Consider the following 16,275-nt stretch of genomic DNA (forward strand, 5'->3'; position numbering starts at 1 on the left):
TAGTGTTGCAGCTCACCCCTATTCATTTGAATGGGACTGACCTGCAGCATGATCATGTGACCGATGGGTGTGATGTCATTGCCTAAGAAAAGAAAGTGGAGCTCAATATCATAGTCGTGGACAATCCCTTTAAACGAGGAGCTGAATATTGATGACCTATCATTTTTGGTACATATCGGATACCCATCTGAAAGGCTGCCAGCCAGTTGTATACGCCCTTGAGGCCACCTGCCTGAAACGCGTCATGCTAGGTTACTAATAAATTTCTCGAAGATTACTGATGCGCTTGTTGGTTTGTGCGCACTCCACCCCACTCCTCCGTACCTGACTGGTCTGAGACCCTGAGAGATCTTTGTCTATCATTTTTGTCAGACCCCCACCATATCGTATAGGTGAGGGTCTAACACCCTGGGCCTCCATAAATTAAAATCAGCTACTTAAAGAGATTTTAGCACTGCAGCCTCATCTCCAAATACCAAGCACAACACTGTAGGTGTTTAGTGGATGAGCTTGAATGGGGCTGAACTGCAAACAGATCATGTGACAAATGAACATGATGTCTGGCTTGTGAAGCAGAGACAAAACACACAGGAGCAGACAATTTGTGGGGGTCCTGGGTGTTGGACTCCCACAGAACATATATTTTGGTGAGCACCATTGTCCACTTCACAGGCCAGTGACATCATGTTTATTTGTCTCATGGCCTATTTGCATCTCAGTCCCATTCATGTGAATGAGGCTGAGCTTCAATACCAAGCACAGCCATCATATAATGTATAGAACTGTTCTTTGTATTCTTTGAAGAGGTCACAATGATTTTATCTCTTCAAACAGCTGATCTGTGGGGGTCTCAGGTGTCAGACCCTGAATGATCAGATAGTGATGACCTATCCTAAGGATAGGTCATTAATATTCAACTCCCATGTTAATATTTAATTCTTCATATGTACAGTTCAGTAATATTTGCCGATTTATTTTTTTGTAGGAAGTGATCCTTAAAAGAGCGGCAGATTTGGTAGAAGCACTGTACGGGATGCCCCATAATAATCAGGTAAGAAGTCACATTCTGTACATGTATAAACTCAATACTCCTGTATACAAAAAGTAACTTCATCCAGAAGAATTTGGAAATTCCAAGGGGTCAGGGGGCAAATTATAAGCTCATAGGGCCCGCAGCCGCAGGATACTGTTAGTACAAATCTGATATATATTAGTGGGGATATTGAGACTGACGGTGGGTCTGTGCAGCAGCCCTGAGCCCACCTGTTCCTGATCATCCCCTTTGCTGTTTCTTTTTACATTTTCGGAATTACTGGCATTAGGGAAAGTGAATTTGACCGGCCCCTCATCATACAGTATTATATGACTAGAATCTGAACTCATCTCCGATGTTATATTATTCCCTCCGGGGAGATGTTTCTTCATCGTAATGCAATACAGTTAAGAAACAATCGGCTAGTTGTTTCATCATGTCGTAGTCTCAAAAACATTTCCACCTGAAATAATAATAATTAAAAAAAAATTGTGTCTTACTCAATATGTTAAGAAATTTACTGGGAAAACTGGGTGGCAGTATGGCTACCATTACCACTCAAAGAAGGGTTGTCATGAACTATTCCAGACACCTGAATGACACGACATAACTAGACAGATTTGTAGTGGCTGCAGTGGTCGCCATATTGGTTGTCCATATCTACTATAGCAGTACTTACAACATGGACTACCCCCAAACTTCCTGGGACCACCTATAAACCAAGTGGGACCACCTACTTTGGGAAGTGTTGTGAAAGCCACACTCCCTTTCCATGCCCGAACTTGTCAAGTTGGATGTTTCATAGATCCAATAAAAATTGGAACTGCAACTGCAGTATGTAGTTACTAACAAGATCCCAGGACACTTTAGCCCAGTCCCTGACCCTACCTGTGACCCACCCTGTGAACCGTCCACTTTAGTAGTTAAGTTTACCCAAACCTCACCGCCTTAGCAGTTGGTCACACCCTTGTCTTGTACAACCACGTGCGGCTTACTGGTGTATGGGTCCATAAAAATGTATGCTGAATTTGAGAGAAGAGATCACTGAAGGACTTATGTTTTTTGTGTGGTGATTTGTTTTCCTATCTTTGATAGGGATTGCTTATAATGGACACAATTTTTTCACATTTTTTTTCTCTTAACACAGGAAATTATACTGAAGAGAGCAGCTGACATTGCGGAAGCATTGTACAGTGTTCCCAGGAACCACAGCCAACTTCCAACCCTCACCAACTCCTCTGTGCATCCCAGCATGATGGGAGTCAACTCCTTCAGTGGGCAACTTGCAGTCAATGTGTCAGAGCCATCACAAGTCACCAACCAGGGTAAGAAGACAACAGTATGACTTTATATGCACTTATGTCCAATTACAGATGATATCTTCCATTACTTACTGTGTATCAACTGGTTAGTAAGAAAAATATATATTTTCCTATGCTTACGAGGTTTGTACCTACTGTAGTAGTTTACGCTCAATTCTATTGGTGAAATCGTGCTGTCTTTTTTCAGGTTTTTCTCGCAATACAAGCAGCGTGTCCCCACATAGCTATGCCCCTAGCACCACCCCTCAGCAGACCAACTACAGCTCTGTCACCACCAGCATGAATGGTTATGGAAACACGGCTATGTCCAATCTTGCCGGATCACCCAGCTTCCTCAATGGCTCTGCCGCCAACTCGCCCTATGCCAGTAAGTGGATTTATATTACTTTAAGGGTAAAAAAATATATAAGGTTCATTATATTTTTTTGGTCAAGTTCTTGGTCTAATAGATAGATCAAATTCCTGGTCAAGTAGATAGATCAAATTCCTGGTCAAGTAGATAGATCAAGTTCCTGGTCAAGTAGATAGATCAAGTTCCTGGTCAAGTTTCTAGTCAAGCAAGATGGAGCAGGAGACTTATGATGCTCCTGATGCTCACTACACCACCTTCTTGAGCACAATTCTGACCAGGTTCTTCATCTAGTGACAAATTAATAAAGAGTGAAAAAACAAGATATTTAAATTTTTCTCCAGGTTTGCCAAATGAGCTTTCTGAGTTTCTAATAATTTCTCTTGCAGTTGTTCCATCTAGTCCTACAATGGCTTCTTCCACCAGCCTACCATCCAACTGTAGCAGTTCCTCTGGGATTTTCTCCTTCTCCCCAGCCAATATGGTTTCAGCCGTAAAACAGAAAAGCGCTTTTGCTCCAGTGGTCAGACCACAAGCATCTCCACCTCCCACCTGTACCAGTTCCAATGGCACCAGCCTACAAGGTGAGAAGAGATCTCTGTGAAAATTGTTTCATGACTAATATGTCCATCATAGTATTAGGTTTCTCATGAGGTGCCCATACACATAAGAATAAAGTCAGCTGAACCAATTGATTTTCGGCAAGACCGCTTGACTTTTGTGTGTAGGGGTACACTAACTTTCCCCAAGAGATGGTTGAACAGGTGGAATTTCAATATACCCAATCCTTTGTTCTCAGGAGATACACTGCCACCAGAAGTGTCTGGCAGTGTCTTACTTTCTTCTCTGCCTTAAAAGCATATGCATACTCAACCGAGCTGAGTATTCATGTTTATGAGGTTTCGGGAAGAGTAGCTGATGGTCAAAGGCAGCTGAAGGTGCACTATATGGCCATCTTTAGTTACTGAGGTAAGAACTGAGATTACAATCAACATTTATATCAAGGCCCATAGAACTAAAAATATTCTTTTGATTTTTTAAAGCCATGTTCCCCACACAGGACGTGAGGTAATGTTTACAGCATGAAGAAGTTGAATTTACTACTATGAAATTTAGAAGCAACCTCCTACAGGAACCTGAAGAACAAATTAGGGAGCCCTAAAATGAACCTTGAAATTAGTAATCCAGTGCAGTAGATGGCAAGTTGGAATTTTTCAAATTGTAGAAATGGCAGATTCTGCCACGTAAGGGAAGTTTCACAGAGTTTATTGCACAGTTTTTAATATAGTGTTTTGAGTCAAAACCAAAGACGTAAGTCCAGCTGTGTAAGTCCTGTATTTCCTGTTCATTTTAATTCCACTTTTGGCTTTGACCCAAAAACTCCATCAAAAAGTATAATGAAAATTGTGGAATTGTGGAAAGCCCCCCATGTAGCGAGCCACAGCCTAAAAAACCCTGCAGCAAAGATCGTAGCGGAAACACATAAAGTTTTTTTCTGCAGCATTTTTCACAGAAAGTCTGCAGAGGTTTTCTCTTTGAACTTTATGAATCTAAAATACCTATAGGGAAAACGCCAACGTTTCTGTAGTTATTTGATATGCTGCAGTTTAAACAACGTTTGGTGAAATCACAACATTTCCGCCACAGATTTTTTATTTTTTTGGCAATGTTTGGATGGAATTAGCCAGAATCCCATCCACTTTGCAAGTAATGTAAATTCATATTGCAACGTGGGGCCCCGGCCCAAAGAGGGTTTTCGGCCCCTTCTTCGGAGTGACCAGGACTTTGACGAGAAAAGCTACCAGTAGTAGACATTTAGTAGTGGTTAAAAAGCATCATTGTGTCTAAGGGACCAACATGATAAGATCCAGGTATAGGTCTCTTCCTAATTTTCAGTCAAAAAATACATTTGTAGCAACATACTATACAAAAAATAATATCTTTCAAAAGTCATTACCATTGTAGTATATGGCTTTTCGTTGACCACCATCTCTAGTAGAAATATTGGACTCTAACTAGATACGAGGGGCAATTTTCCCAACTATTTAAGCTGGAGTATTTTTGGGTTGTCTGTAGTAAATGAATATGTAGAGATCTAGAGAGGATCCTCACACACCAGGAAAGAAGAAGGTTTACTGGTTATACTCTTAGATTACTACTAGTTAGTGCTATTCACAAATGTGGAGAATTCTCCTTTTAAAGAGCAATTTCAGTCACAATTGACATAAAATTCTAAATGAACTTGGAATTTTTTTAGCAACATTTTGCTAAAAAATTCCTTCATCCTAAGCATGGATTTTAAAGATTTTTGTGGGAGGAGCTTTTGTCCTGTGCTCACTGCTGCCCCCTTCTGAGCAATCTAACCAGTGTTGGACTGGCCCACTGGAATATCACAGTATACTCTGGTGAATCCAACCCTAACATAATAGAGGTTCAGCAGAAGGCCCTAAATTGGAAGGGTTCTATGGTCTGCTTCGTAGGGAATGTTAGGGGGTGAGCCCCTCTAAAAGAGTTACAGTAATTTGCCCCTATTAAGAAGAGAAGAATCTGACTGGACTTGCTCTTTATAAAAACTAGAATACTATGGAGATATAGTGGGGGCCGTGAGCTTGGACCTCTCAGCAGACACATGAACACCACATAAACCCCATATAGGGTCTGTCAGTATGCCATTTTTACCCAGTTAACTAATTTGCCCTTTTGTCTTCCCTCATCAGACCAGTCTTTTGTGGACACTGGCAAGTTCCTCAGTACAGGCTCTCTGCAGGGCTTGGCCTTCTCCTGAAGTATGTGACCAGTTCTTCCCATTTTCTGCTCCTGTCGTGTTTCTGTGTTCTGTCTGTGTCTATTGACTAGAGAAACGACGTGTATTTTTCCATATACATCTTTTAGGGCCTGGTAGAGTAGCTATGGCCTACACGCAACTGTGTGTACAGACCTTCATATCTACAGTGGGGAGCACTGGCCAACTCAAGTACCCGTGATGATGTTGAACTGTATCCTCTATTACAGTAGACACAGAGGGACTGACTGTTTGGCAGTCTTGAGTTCCAAAGTTGCAGAAGGTGAATTGGTTAGTCATACACAGGGGCAGGGCCAGTGTTGCCACCAGATCCTAAATTCTAGCATTCCCAGTTTTATTCTTGTCAAGCCAAGATTTTGTGTGAATTAAATAAAGTTTAGAGGTTATTTAGAACCCTAAAGGAGATGCAACTATTATACATTCCTTTAAAGAGATCCTTTCACCACCTTCACCGGTTCTTTACACCCTTCAAGAAGTGGCACTCCACTGATTCTGGCATAATTAGAATTTCTTCTATAGTCCCCACCATTCCCAAGGAGTAATTTCTGTTAGTTTCAGCCAGGGCTAGAGAAACAATTCCAAATTTGCTGGAATCAGTAAAGCAGAGCCTATTGAAGGACGCAAAGAGTTGGATTTTACGTCATGAACGTGGCCCTCTATGTAATGTATGATCTCCTAAGGAGCAACCGCTGGACCCAACATTGACCCAACATTGATCATCAGACGCATGCGTGAACACTATTTCATATAAATGCTTCTGGATTGGGGGTCTTAGAAGTCCCATTCTAGTAAATGGTGGAGGTACCAGTGGTCAGACTTCCAGAGATTATACATCTGTCAGCTAGCCTGTGTGGAAATCTTTGTCCTGGTTAACCCATTTAAGGCATTCATTGGTCAAGCTAAGACCCTAAATAACACTATTAGTGTTAATAAACACTATTAGTGGATACTAATACTACAACCTTGTAGTTTTCTCAAATGGTACACAATCAAGGATACCCTAGGTACAGTTGTAGGAAGAAGGATGTGTCCTGGCCAGACATTATTTATCTTAATGTGTGTGTCTTAATCTTAAGGGCTGTCCAAAAGTAGGAAAAAAAATGTCTGCTTTCTTGTAGAAATACGACCGTATCTGTCAATGGTTGATGTCTGATATTCCAGCAAAGCTTCATTAATGTGAATTGAGCTGAGCAGCAATACCTGACACAACCTGTAGGTATATATGGCACTATTTATGGAAGAAAGCAGCCGTGTTTTTCTAACCTTTAAGTCATCTTGTTCACATAAAGTAAAAGTTTATACATCCATTGCACCAAAGTATTGTATTGATATACTGTTGAGCAAAGTGAACCATTTCTTGAAGTAGGCTAAAAGAAAGTCAGTCAAGTCAAGGGAATTATGGCATTAACTGGAGATGATTTTGTCAAGTATATAAAAGGCAGTGACCTGTCCACTCTGAGAACAGAGGGACAAGTGCCATGGATAGAGCTTTAATGGTGGTGGTGGAATACCTAGGACTTCATGGAACTAAGGTAGCAAAATAAAGATCCTATTGATATAATTAACCATTAGGATATCCAAGCCATGTCTTTGGCCCATGACAAAAAGGGACCTACAGTCCCACAATCACATTCAGTTTTCTAGGACCCAGAGTGCCCTATATACACTACAAATTTTGAGCATTGTTGACCTGGTGTGAGCCCATTGTTCACCCATTTTAAGAACCAGTTACTGAAATATGCTATGAATCACATGAAGGACATCCCAAACAGTGGCGGGTCTACCTTTAAAAGCTCCTTCTGCTCCTGTTGGTGATAAGGCAAGGGTGATCCAACAAGAAACCAGTTCCCAATCCTTTCTGAACAAGAGAGATTTTTTTTTCCCCTCAATTACCATCATGCCAAGAACAAGTCCTTTCATTTATGTAATCTGCGGCTGGTGGTGACTAAAACAAAATATGTGTGAACACATTCAGAAAATGTGATGATTTCCATGAAAGAATATATATTTGTCTCTTTCACAAGAAGAAAAATTCTGAAGAAATTGTAAAATTGCCACATTTCAGTTTTTTATAGTCTAGAATTAACATTTACGTCATTGGATTATTCTTGTCTACCCAAACTTTGTGGAGAAATTAAGTCTTAGGTCTTCAGGGCACATACATTTAGTATGGCTTTAAAAAGTTGTATAGGGCTAATCTAGACCCAAAGTGATCCATTAAACTTGTAGGCCACGTTCTGTAGACTTTAAGTTAAAAATTGTATTAACAATGCAGGCCAGAATAGGGCTATTATCAGCACCAAGCAAACCTTGACAATCCATGGCCCACTTGTCTTTTTAAGCCAAAGTTAACTGAATAAACATAATTGTCAAGGGTGGGGTAAATTGGAGACTAGAGATGAGCGAGTAGTATTCAATTGAGTAGGTATTGTACTACTACGAAATACTCGTACTCGATTGAATACTACTCCAATTCGCAGTAAAGATTCGATTCAGAACCAGCGTTGATTGGCTGAATGCTATACAGTATACAATGAAGACTGCTGTGGTCCGATCTTAGACTCCGCCTCCTCACAGACGAGCCTGCGGCTGAACCAGCATTGATTGGCTGAATGCTGTACACTGTATAGCATTCGGCCAATCAATGCTGGTCAATGCATTCCTATGAGGAAAAAGTCAGCTCCCGCATAACTGCAAGCTGCCAGCTCTCTCGACTAGCAAAGACGAGCCTGCTGCAGAACCAGCGTTGATTGGCCGAATCAACACAGTGTATAGCATTCGGCCAATCAATGCTGGTTCTGCAGGGCGAGATATGGCCGGTTCACATTAGCACTTGCATCCCGTCCGGAAGGAGTCCGCAGGAGGACCCCCCCGAACGGAATATTAGCACAACTGTAAGCACTGTGCAGTTAAAGGGCAAGGACCCCGCATAGACTATAATGGGGTCCATGTGCTTGGCGCGCACTGCCCGCACAAATCATTTGTGCAGGAAGTGCGCTGCAAGCACACGGACCCCGTTATAGTCTATGGGGTCCGTGCACTTTAACTGCACAGCGCTCCTCCTCAACACTCCTCAACTGCACAGCGCTCCTCCTAAACACTCCCCTCCTGCTACTCGTGGACTTGGTGACTTTCCTTTAGTCGCATAGTGGTTTCCCCTGAAACGTGCATTTTTTTCCCATAGACTATAATGGGATTCGATATTCGATTGAGTATTGAGGCTCTACTCGAAACGAATATCGAATCTCGAATCTTTCACTACTCGCTCATCTCTATTGGAGACCCATAATAACTCTGCCACTCAAAAGCAAATATACAACTAGAGCGTATTAGGCTGTATTCACACAGAGTAACGCCAGGCGTTTTTTGTGTGCTTTTTGCACATAGCGCCGCGTTAACGCCGCGTATACGCGGCGTTAACGCGGCGCTATTTTGCTGTGGCGTTGACCGGCGTATACGCGGCGTTAACGCGGCGCTATGTGCAAAAAACACACAAAAAACGCCTGGCGTTACTCTGTGTGAATACAGCCTTAGATTGATGGCTGATGTCTTCTATATGGGATTTTCAGGCAACATTTCCCTAACAACCAGTCTTAGATTACTCATGTCTTCTACACAAACTAAAATGCCAAATGTCATATGCTTTCTGCTTCCCTATCTCATAGCAGGACATGATGGAGCGAAACTCTGTGATATATAGCTTTATTTCATTTGGAGCAGAATTTTGGGGTAAAAAGCAAAGTAAATCCCAACAGGACTCCTAGGAAAGACAATGAGAATCCAACTTACCCTGACCATACCTGATGATCAACAGCCTACCATGTACAAACATTTACACAGGGGAATATATGAATAATCTTGTGTGGCCAGTGCCATAAGGACTCTTGTCCGTCCTAGGAGTCCTGTCAAGATTTACTATGCTTTTTACTCAGAACTCTGCTCCACATCTTATAAACGTCTATATCATGAAGCTTTGTTTTTCTCCTTTCATCATATCGTACTCTCAGGGTGGAAAAAATCACCAGGCCACAATGATATGGTAGGGGGTTTAGTGAAGGGGGACTCAAATAATCCTGATGGACATCTTTAACCATTAGTCCTTCATTGTTGATAGTTGATGTGTCTTAAGTCCATAGTGGTTATTGTATTTTAATGTAATTTTGTTGTGTGACATTCTCTTTTAGTGTTGAGTATTTAGGAAGTCTCTAATGTTCACGTTCCTGTTTGTGTTCTTTTCCAGCTATCTCCGGCATGATTGCACCGCCCATGTGAAACAAATCAAAGAAGACTCACCTGGGGGTTCTTTGCTAAGAGAGATTGACCTCAAAAGTTTGGGAAGAACTTCTCTCATTTTCTCTTTTTTTCTCTCTGACCGAGAGCAACTTTTAACTCAGGCCTCTGTACAGAGGAACCATAGAACTGCAGATGTAGACAATTGCAGAACACACACAAATCAAGACTTATTGATCATAAAGAAGTCTTTGTTGTCCAGGCCTCCACCATCATGGATCTCTGCATTGCTCAGTGATGAGGACGTCATACAGCAAGATCACTGAAGATAAGAAGACCCTTGGACGTTTCTAATACCATTTTCCCCGTGCTTGAAGTAACTTATTATTGTCCATGGATAGATATGCACCATGAGCTTCTAGATATCCTTGTGGTTGACCATTTGAAAGAGTTCTAAACCAGTCATATGGTTGAATTGTAGGAAGCCAAGGATCTTCTCAAGAAGATCATCTAAGGGTCATGGGAGAACAAAGTACACTTTTTGCTATGAGTTTTGTAATTATTTTGAAATGTTGATGGAAATGACTGAGAGAGCGGGGATTTTTTTTTAGATTTGGGACAATGACTCTAGATTATAAGCAGAGTAGAGGGTGCCACAGTATGAATCATTCTTGATTTTCTTGCCATAGTGCGAATCGAGTTTCCATCGATATATATTTTCCATTTGTCTCACCAGTCTGGTCAACTTTTTTATTCTTGAAAGGAGGTTCTATATGAAATTGAGGCCAACCATTATCCTAATACTCTATTTTAAGTCTACATATAACACCTATTAGGCATCTAGTTGGTGGACCCAATGCAGAGATGTCAAGACCTCTAATTTACCTCCCACCACATACCATGGACACCTGGACTGTTGCCCACTTAGCCTTGGATTATCCAAAAAATGTATCTGTGTATCATAGTTTGTCACAACCTCCTGCCTTTTCCATTTATTTTTAAGTGCAATTCACTAAAGAATGTTAGCCAACTTTTTAAACTTTTTTTTTTTTCTTTTTTTATCGATCAATGCAGTCACAGCTACTGAGCTTTGGTAAATTAAGCACAAATCGAAGTATCAAATAGTTGGGTTGCAGATTAGCAAATGAACCCTCTTGTTCAATGATGATAGTCAATGGATGATTCATTTTTCATATCCCCATTTATTTTTGATGTTGACCTTTGTATCAACCTTTAAATAATGTATATGATTTTGTGACCTTGGTTAGCTTTTTTAATTTTTTTTTTAATTTGCCAAAGTTGGAATCCTATTTATATGGGAGAAAAAGTTATTTCAGTTTTTTTCAGTTTCTCTATTCTGCCAACACAAACAAATGTATAAAATAACAAAAAAAAGCAAAAAAAAAGAACAAAAAATATATATATATATATATAACGTAAGAAATGAACAAATGTGACACTGCCTCACACCTCACAACCGAAAGGGAAGAACTTTTTTTTTAAAGGTATCTTGTTTTAATTTTTTATTATTTGAAGGGGAATTTGTAAAATATCCATATAAATAATGTATTTATCTCTGGAATTTGTACAGCCCTTTACCCAGTTTATTTTATTGTGTATGTTAAAATGTGAAAAAGTGCCGACTGTTATTTTTTTTCTATTGTTTCTTAAGCCTGATGAACAATTATTTTTTCTTTTCTTTTTTTTTTAATTTGTCATTTTTCACTTTATGTTACAACAAAATTTAATTTCTTTATCGACACATGAATTGACCCGTCTTTTTTTTTTTTACCATTGCTTTTATACATTGAAACCCCTTTGATTTTAATACGTCTTTATGCTGATGAAAGATTGTACTGTATGGTTGCTTCTGTTGGATATATCAGCGCTATAGCTTTGATGGTGCATTCAGTTTTTTTGCAAAAAAATGTCTAATTTCCAAAATTAGAGGACAGTGCTAGTGCTAAGTCTCAGGTGCAATTTAGTTGTGCCAGTTCTGAATAACCCTATCACGTAGTTAGAACAGATTTATTGGATAAAGACGACAAATATTAAGCATTAAAGGAAATGTCGACCCTTAATCTAAATAGGTGCTGATTAATTTCTTAAAATAATTTTAATTTCGATTTTCTGATTTTAAAAAAAAATCAAAATTCAATAAACATAAAATGAAGGGATGTGTTGGTAATAACAAGTTAAACCCTATCCAGTGGGACGCCAATCGCTATCAATCACAAAACTAGTGGTTCCCCTATTTGGATTTAGTATTGATGTTTTATTCATCTCTATTGCACTGCCAAAGAGAATCCAGTGCTTGACAACAGCTCCATTGTAGCAGGGGACTCCATTCTCATTATTATGGGGGTCCCACCAGTCAGACCTACACCAATCTAGCAGTTCTCCCCTATTTAGATGCATAGGGCATAGCTTGTAATTACTAGAAGTCCCAAGTCTTATAGTCTTGGGTGATAGGTGTTTGACCTAGAGGTCCCAGAACTCCACCAATAACAAGAACAGGGGTGCCATGTCACAGTGTTGTTCAAACATGGACACTTCCACTCCATTCAAAGACTATTGCACTGACAAAGATAGCTGAGCATTAAGCTCAAGTATAACTATCAGTACTTGGTAGACTTATCACTAGTGTTGGGCAAACCAAGATTCATCTTTCATATATTCTTGAACAAGTCTAAACCAGAACTGCCATGAATATTCTCTGGAGTATAATAAGTAGAAGGCCATGGTAGATGCCGAAACAGCCTTACTCAAATTTTCTGGCCTCTATCTGGGTATCTGGTTCATAACCCCCTTCATCTTAAGGTCTCTTCCGCTTCATAATCGACATCAGTGGCATTAGCTGGGGACCAATCACAGGCCTCAGTATTCCCTGACATCATTTATGAGGCCCGAACAGGATGGTGACCCACATCAGTGCTCTTGACCAAGCCCAGAAAACTGTTATGTTTGCTCATTCCCCATGGCCTCCATTGTAGAGACCCCAAAGTATAATAGTGCATCATGGGTGGTGAACCTCAAAAATTTCAGTTTCTGAAGAAGAGAGCTCCAAGGTTACATGAATTTCAGTAATTAGCAAATAATGTGAGCCAAGCCAGTTATATCAGCCCCACTGCTCTGTTATTTAGGGGCAGTGATAGACCACTAAACCTTGATAAGCACCACAAGAACCTCAGTCACACTGACTACGTCTCTATCTATCGAGATGCCACTAGAGAGTTGACTGAAGTCTCAGAAATGGCTCCCACCAGTGACCTGCTGCTGAATTTACAAGACATTTGTACTAAGACTGAATGCACCTACACGAGGTACTAAGCAAATGACTCTGATGGGCTGAATGTTGGTTTGTCTCCCCACCCCCTGTCATATGCATGTTCATAGAATGTGGGAAGGGTTTTTATACAAAGGGTGCACATACTTTCGTTCTGAAGTCTGCTCGAACATTTTACCCGTGTCTTTCACATGAATAGAAACCAGCAGTTTGAATGCCTTAATGCAAATCATATCCATTCAACATATATCTTACCCTCTGCCCATCACCACCATCACCCAGAACAAAAACCAATGGAAAAAGCACAAGAGAAACATGTTTTCGTAACTTAAAGACAATGAATCATTTTTTTTCTTACTGAATATGTGGGGTGGGAGCGAATGCCTCAGGCACTGCTGCGTGATCTGTTTCGATAAATAAAATACAGGACAATAGGGATACAAAAACTGGAAAGAAATATACATATATACTTCAGCACGCTTGAAATCCATCTGCTTTCTTTCAACTAGGTGTTGCAACTATGGACATTTTTAAGAATAAGTTGGCCAGTAAGTACTCAAGAAATTGTTGACCTTCCCTTTAGCTTCTACACCATAGTTGCCATCATTTTAATTGTTAAAATCATAGCATATCAAATCAAATCTTTCAAATTAAAATATAAGTTCTGCCCCCTAAACCACCTGGGAATGCCCACTTTGGGTAGGGTTTTCATAAACCCCTTTCCATGCGGACAAGTCAAATTCACCAGGATGGAGGACAATCTTGGCAAATTTTGGACAATTTGCCATTGTGTAATATATGATCTGTGTTGGACTGGCCTACCGGAGTACTGGAGCATCCTGCGATGTGTCCAGGCTCTAGAACAATGATGGTGCTGCAGAAGACATTCAAGTTTTCAGGGTATTGCAAGCGTTGTTAAAGGGTGGATCCTAGAAATCATCTGGTGGGCCCAAGGATCATAAGTTTGATACTACATATGATCATTATTTTTATAACAACCTCTTGTCAATAATGGATCGTAGGCCCAAGGCGTAAACTTGAAGACCTTTAAATGTTTAAGCATCAACAGATGACAAAGGGAACTTGGATACAGATAGGACCAACCATAAGGCCAAAATGGACCCTATTGTAGCCATTCTAAAGGAGACCCCATTGCAGTCACATTGGTTGCTATGCCAATTGTTTCTTATCAAGGCCCTTTATGTATGCCCACTACATCATCGTCCACTTGTTCAATCCACCCCCTGTCAACATTTTATAAGCTGCAGATTTTCCGAAAATGTCCATTGTTTTTGGCTGTTTCTGGGACATTACAGCAAATCCGACATACTGTGTAGATATTAGGGTTTATTCAATGGACCAATTTAGGCCATTATATGTGCCCACAGATAGGTCGATGTACAAGAATATAAATAGCAATTTATAATTTTATACTATTTTAATAGGTGACCAAGTCAACATAGATCGACAGATGATAGATGTCAATGAAGATAGATAAACAGAACATAATGATATTCAGTGGATGATAGAATTAGTCCTGATGTCTTAAAGGAAGTCTGTCCATCTTTCATTTCTGTCCATTACATTTGAAAACAGGACATGTAAGTGACCATGAGTTCATTTAGGTCATAACATATGCGCATATTTCCTTATACACCCCATTAACATAAGGACCTATAGCCTTTACCATATAAAAAATATATATAGAATTGAGGGCCGCTGTTTGAGACCAGTGGACCATACTAACTGCTACTCATAGTAGGGTTGTTGGACTGCTTGTCCAAGTGACACCCACTACGCTAAAGAAAACAAAAAGTTGTTTACAAGTCAATGTCATAGTACAAAAAAATAATCCACCAAATCCCATATGGGAACACTGTAGTTGACACCATTACTTACCAACAGCTCCCGATACCCACCATCGTCCAACAGCTATCATGGTACTATGGGTGTTACTATCTTGAGACAGCTGGGATATGGTCGCCCCAAGATTTACACCTACAAAGAATGTAAATAAGCTCAGGATAATTGTACTTTTTCGCGTACAGGGGCTGTCACCATTAAAGCATGCAAACCTTTTCATACTGGGTGGTCCCAAAATTAATTTTGGTTCTCTAATACCACGGTAATGCTTACAAAAATTTGACATGGGCCTAGCTCTCACAATGTTACATGGCTGTTTGAGTTTCGGGTTTTTCATCATGTACATATAGAAAATACAATGGAAATGTCTGCATTTTATCCTACTTATGAATCCACCTTTTAAATAGGAGCACTGTACAGTTCTGATGAAACAATAGAGATTCTTCTAATTTTTTTGCTAAAAAAAATTTGAAGCTGTAAAAATTTTTTGACTTTCACAATGTTTAATTAAAGTTACTTCCTGTCTGTGTATCTTGCCTTTCACTTTTTTTATCTAAAAAAGCGTTCCGGTACCAGATTGCTCTGCCCACTATGGTGGACGAAAGTGGTTTTGTAGGTTGTCCAGAAAACATCTGATTAGTGAGGGGCCTACGGCCAGCCACCACACTGATCTGCTGTATAAGGCTGCTTCTTATATATGTGTTCATATACAACTCAGGGCTGAAAGCAGACAGTTCCAGTCCCTGTATAGTACCTGAACTCAAATGCCTAACTACATTATAGGGAACAGAGTCAACTGCTTCCAGCCCCACGTTGTATCTAGTAGGGCATCCGAACTCACCCCAAACAGCTGAATTGGTGTGGGAGTAAGCCATAAAAAACTTCAATGGGAGCTTAGTTGCAGTACCATGTCTGGCCACTATATAGGGAACAGGGTCAACTGCTTTGAGTTTTGAGTTGCGTACAGTAGAGCATCCGAAGTTGCCTCATACAGCTGGTGCAGGTGATAAGCCATAAAAACTAAAACCAGGACAACACCTTTAAGGATATTGACAGACCATTGATATCAGATTGTTTGGGGTCCATTTCTTCATACCTCTACTGATCAGCTGCTTAAGATGCCACAAGACTGGTAAGGTGCTTTTTCAATGTTTACTTTGGTCCATCTACCTTTATCCCGTTCGCCGAAGTTGCTCCTCTGCTGCTGAGTACATCACTCAGGTATAGTGATCAGGTCAAAGTATCCGACCCTTTCCAATCTGGTAACTTATACTAAGGACAGGCCATAATTATCCTGATCTGGGAAAATCCTATTAATGCAAATTCCCAAATATAATTCTCCCTCCCCCTCCGGCATCCTGTAGTTCTACAGTTTTTGTATTAAGAATT

General features: G+C 40.2%; 1 protein-coding gene across 4 annotated transcripts in view; it reads left to right on the plus strand.

Moving 5' to 3' along the window:
* Positions 1–11,072, plus strand: part of EBF1 (EBF transcription factor 1) — a 315,242-nt gene extending 304,170 nt beyond the window's left edge. For 2 of the 4 annotated variants that reach the window (XM_075274868.1, XM_075274869.1), the window contains exons 12-17: positions 986–1,051; positions 2,181–2,358; positions 2,543–2,722; positions 3,094–3,288; positions 5,422–5,490; positions 9,748–11,072. In XM_075274868.1, the coding sequence (XP_075130969.1) occupies positions 986–1,051; positions 2,181–2,358; positions 2,543–2,722; positions 3,094–3,288; positions 5,422–5,489 (687 nt within the window). In that variant the 3' untranslated portion in view covers position 5,490; positions 9,748–11,072. The remainder of the gene's footprint in view (positions 1–985; positions 1,052–2,180; positions 2,359–2,542; positions 2,723–3,093; positions 3,289–5,421; positions 5,491–9,747) is intronic. The other 2 variants (XM_075274870.1, XM_075274871.1) reach the window with 1 other exon arrangement.
* Positions 11,073–16,275: the final 5,203 nt, after the last annotated feature.

Source organism: Leptodactylus fuscus, chromosome 5, assembly GCF_031893055.1.
Source record: "Leptodactylus fuscus isolate aLepFus1 chromosome 5, aLepFus1.hap2, whole genome shotgun sequence".
Taxonomy (NCBI): domain Eukaryota; kingdom Metazoa; phylum Chordata; class Amphibia; order Anura; family Leptodactylidae; genus Leptodactylus; species Leptodactylus fuscus.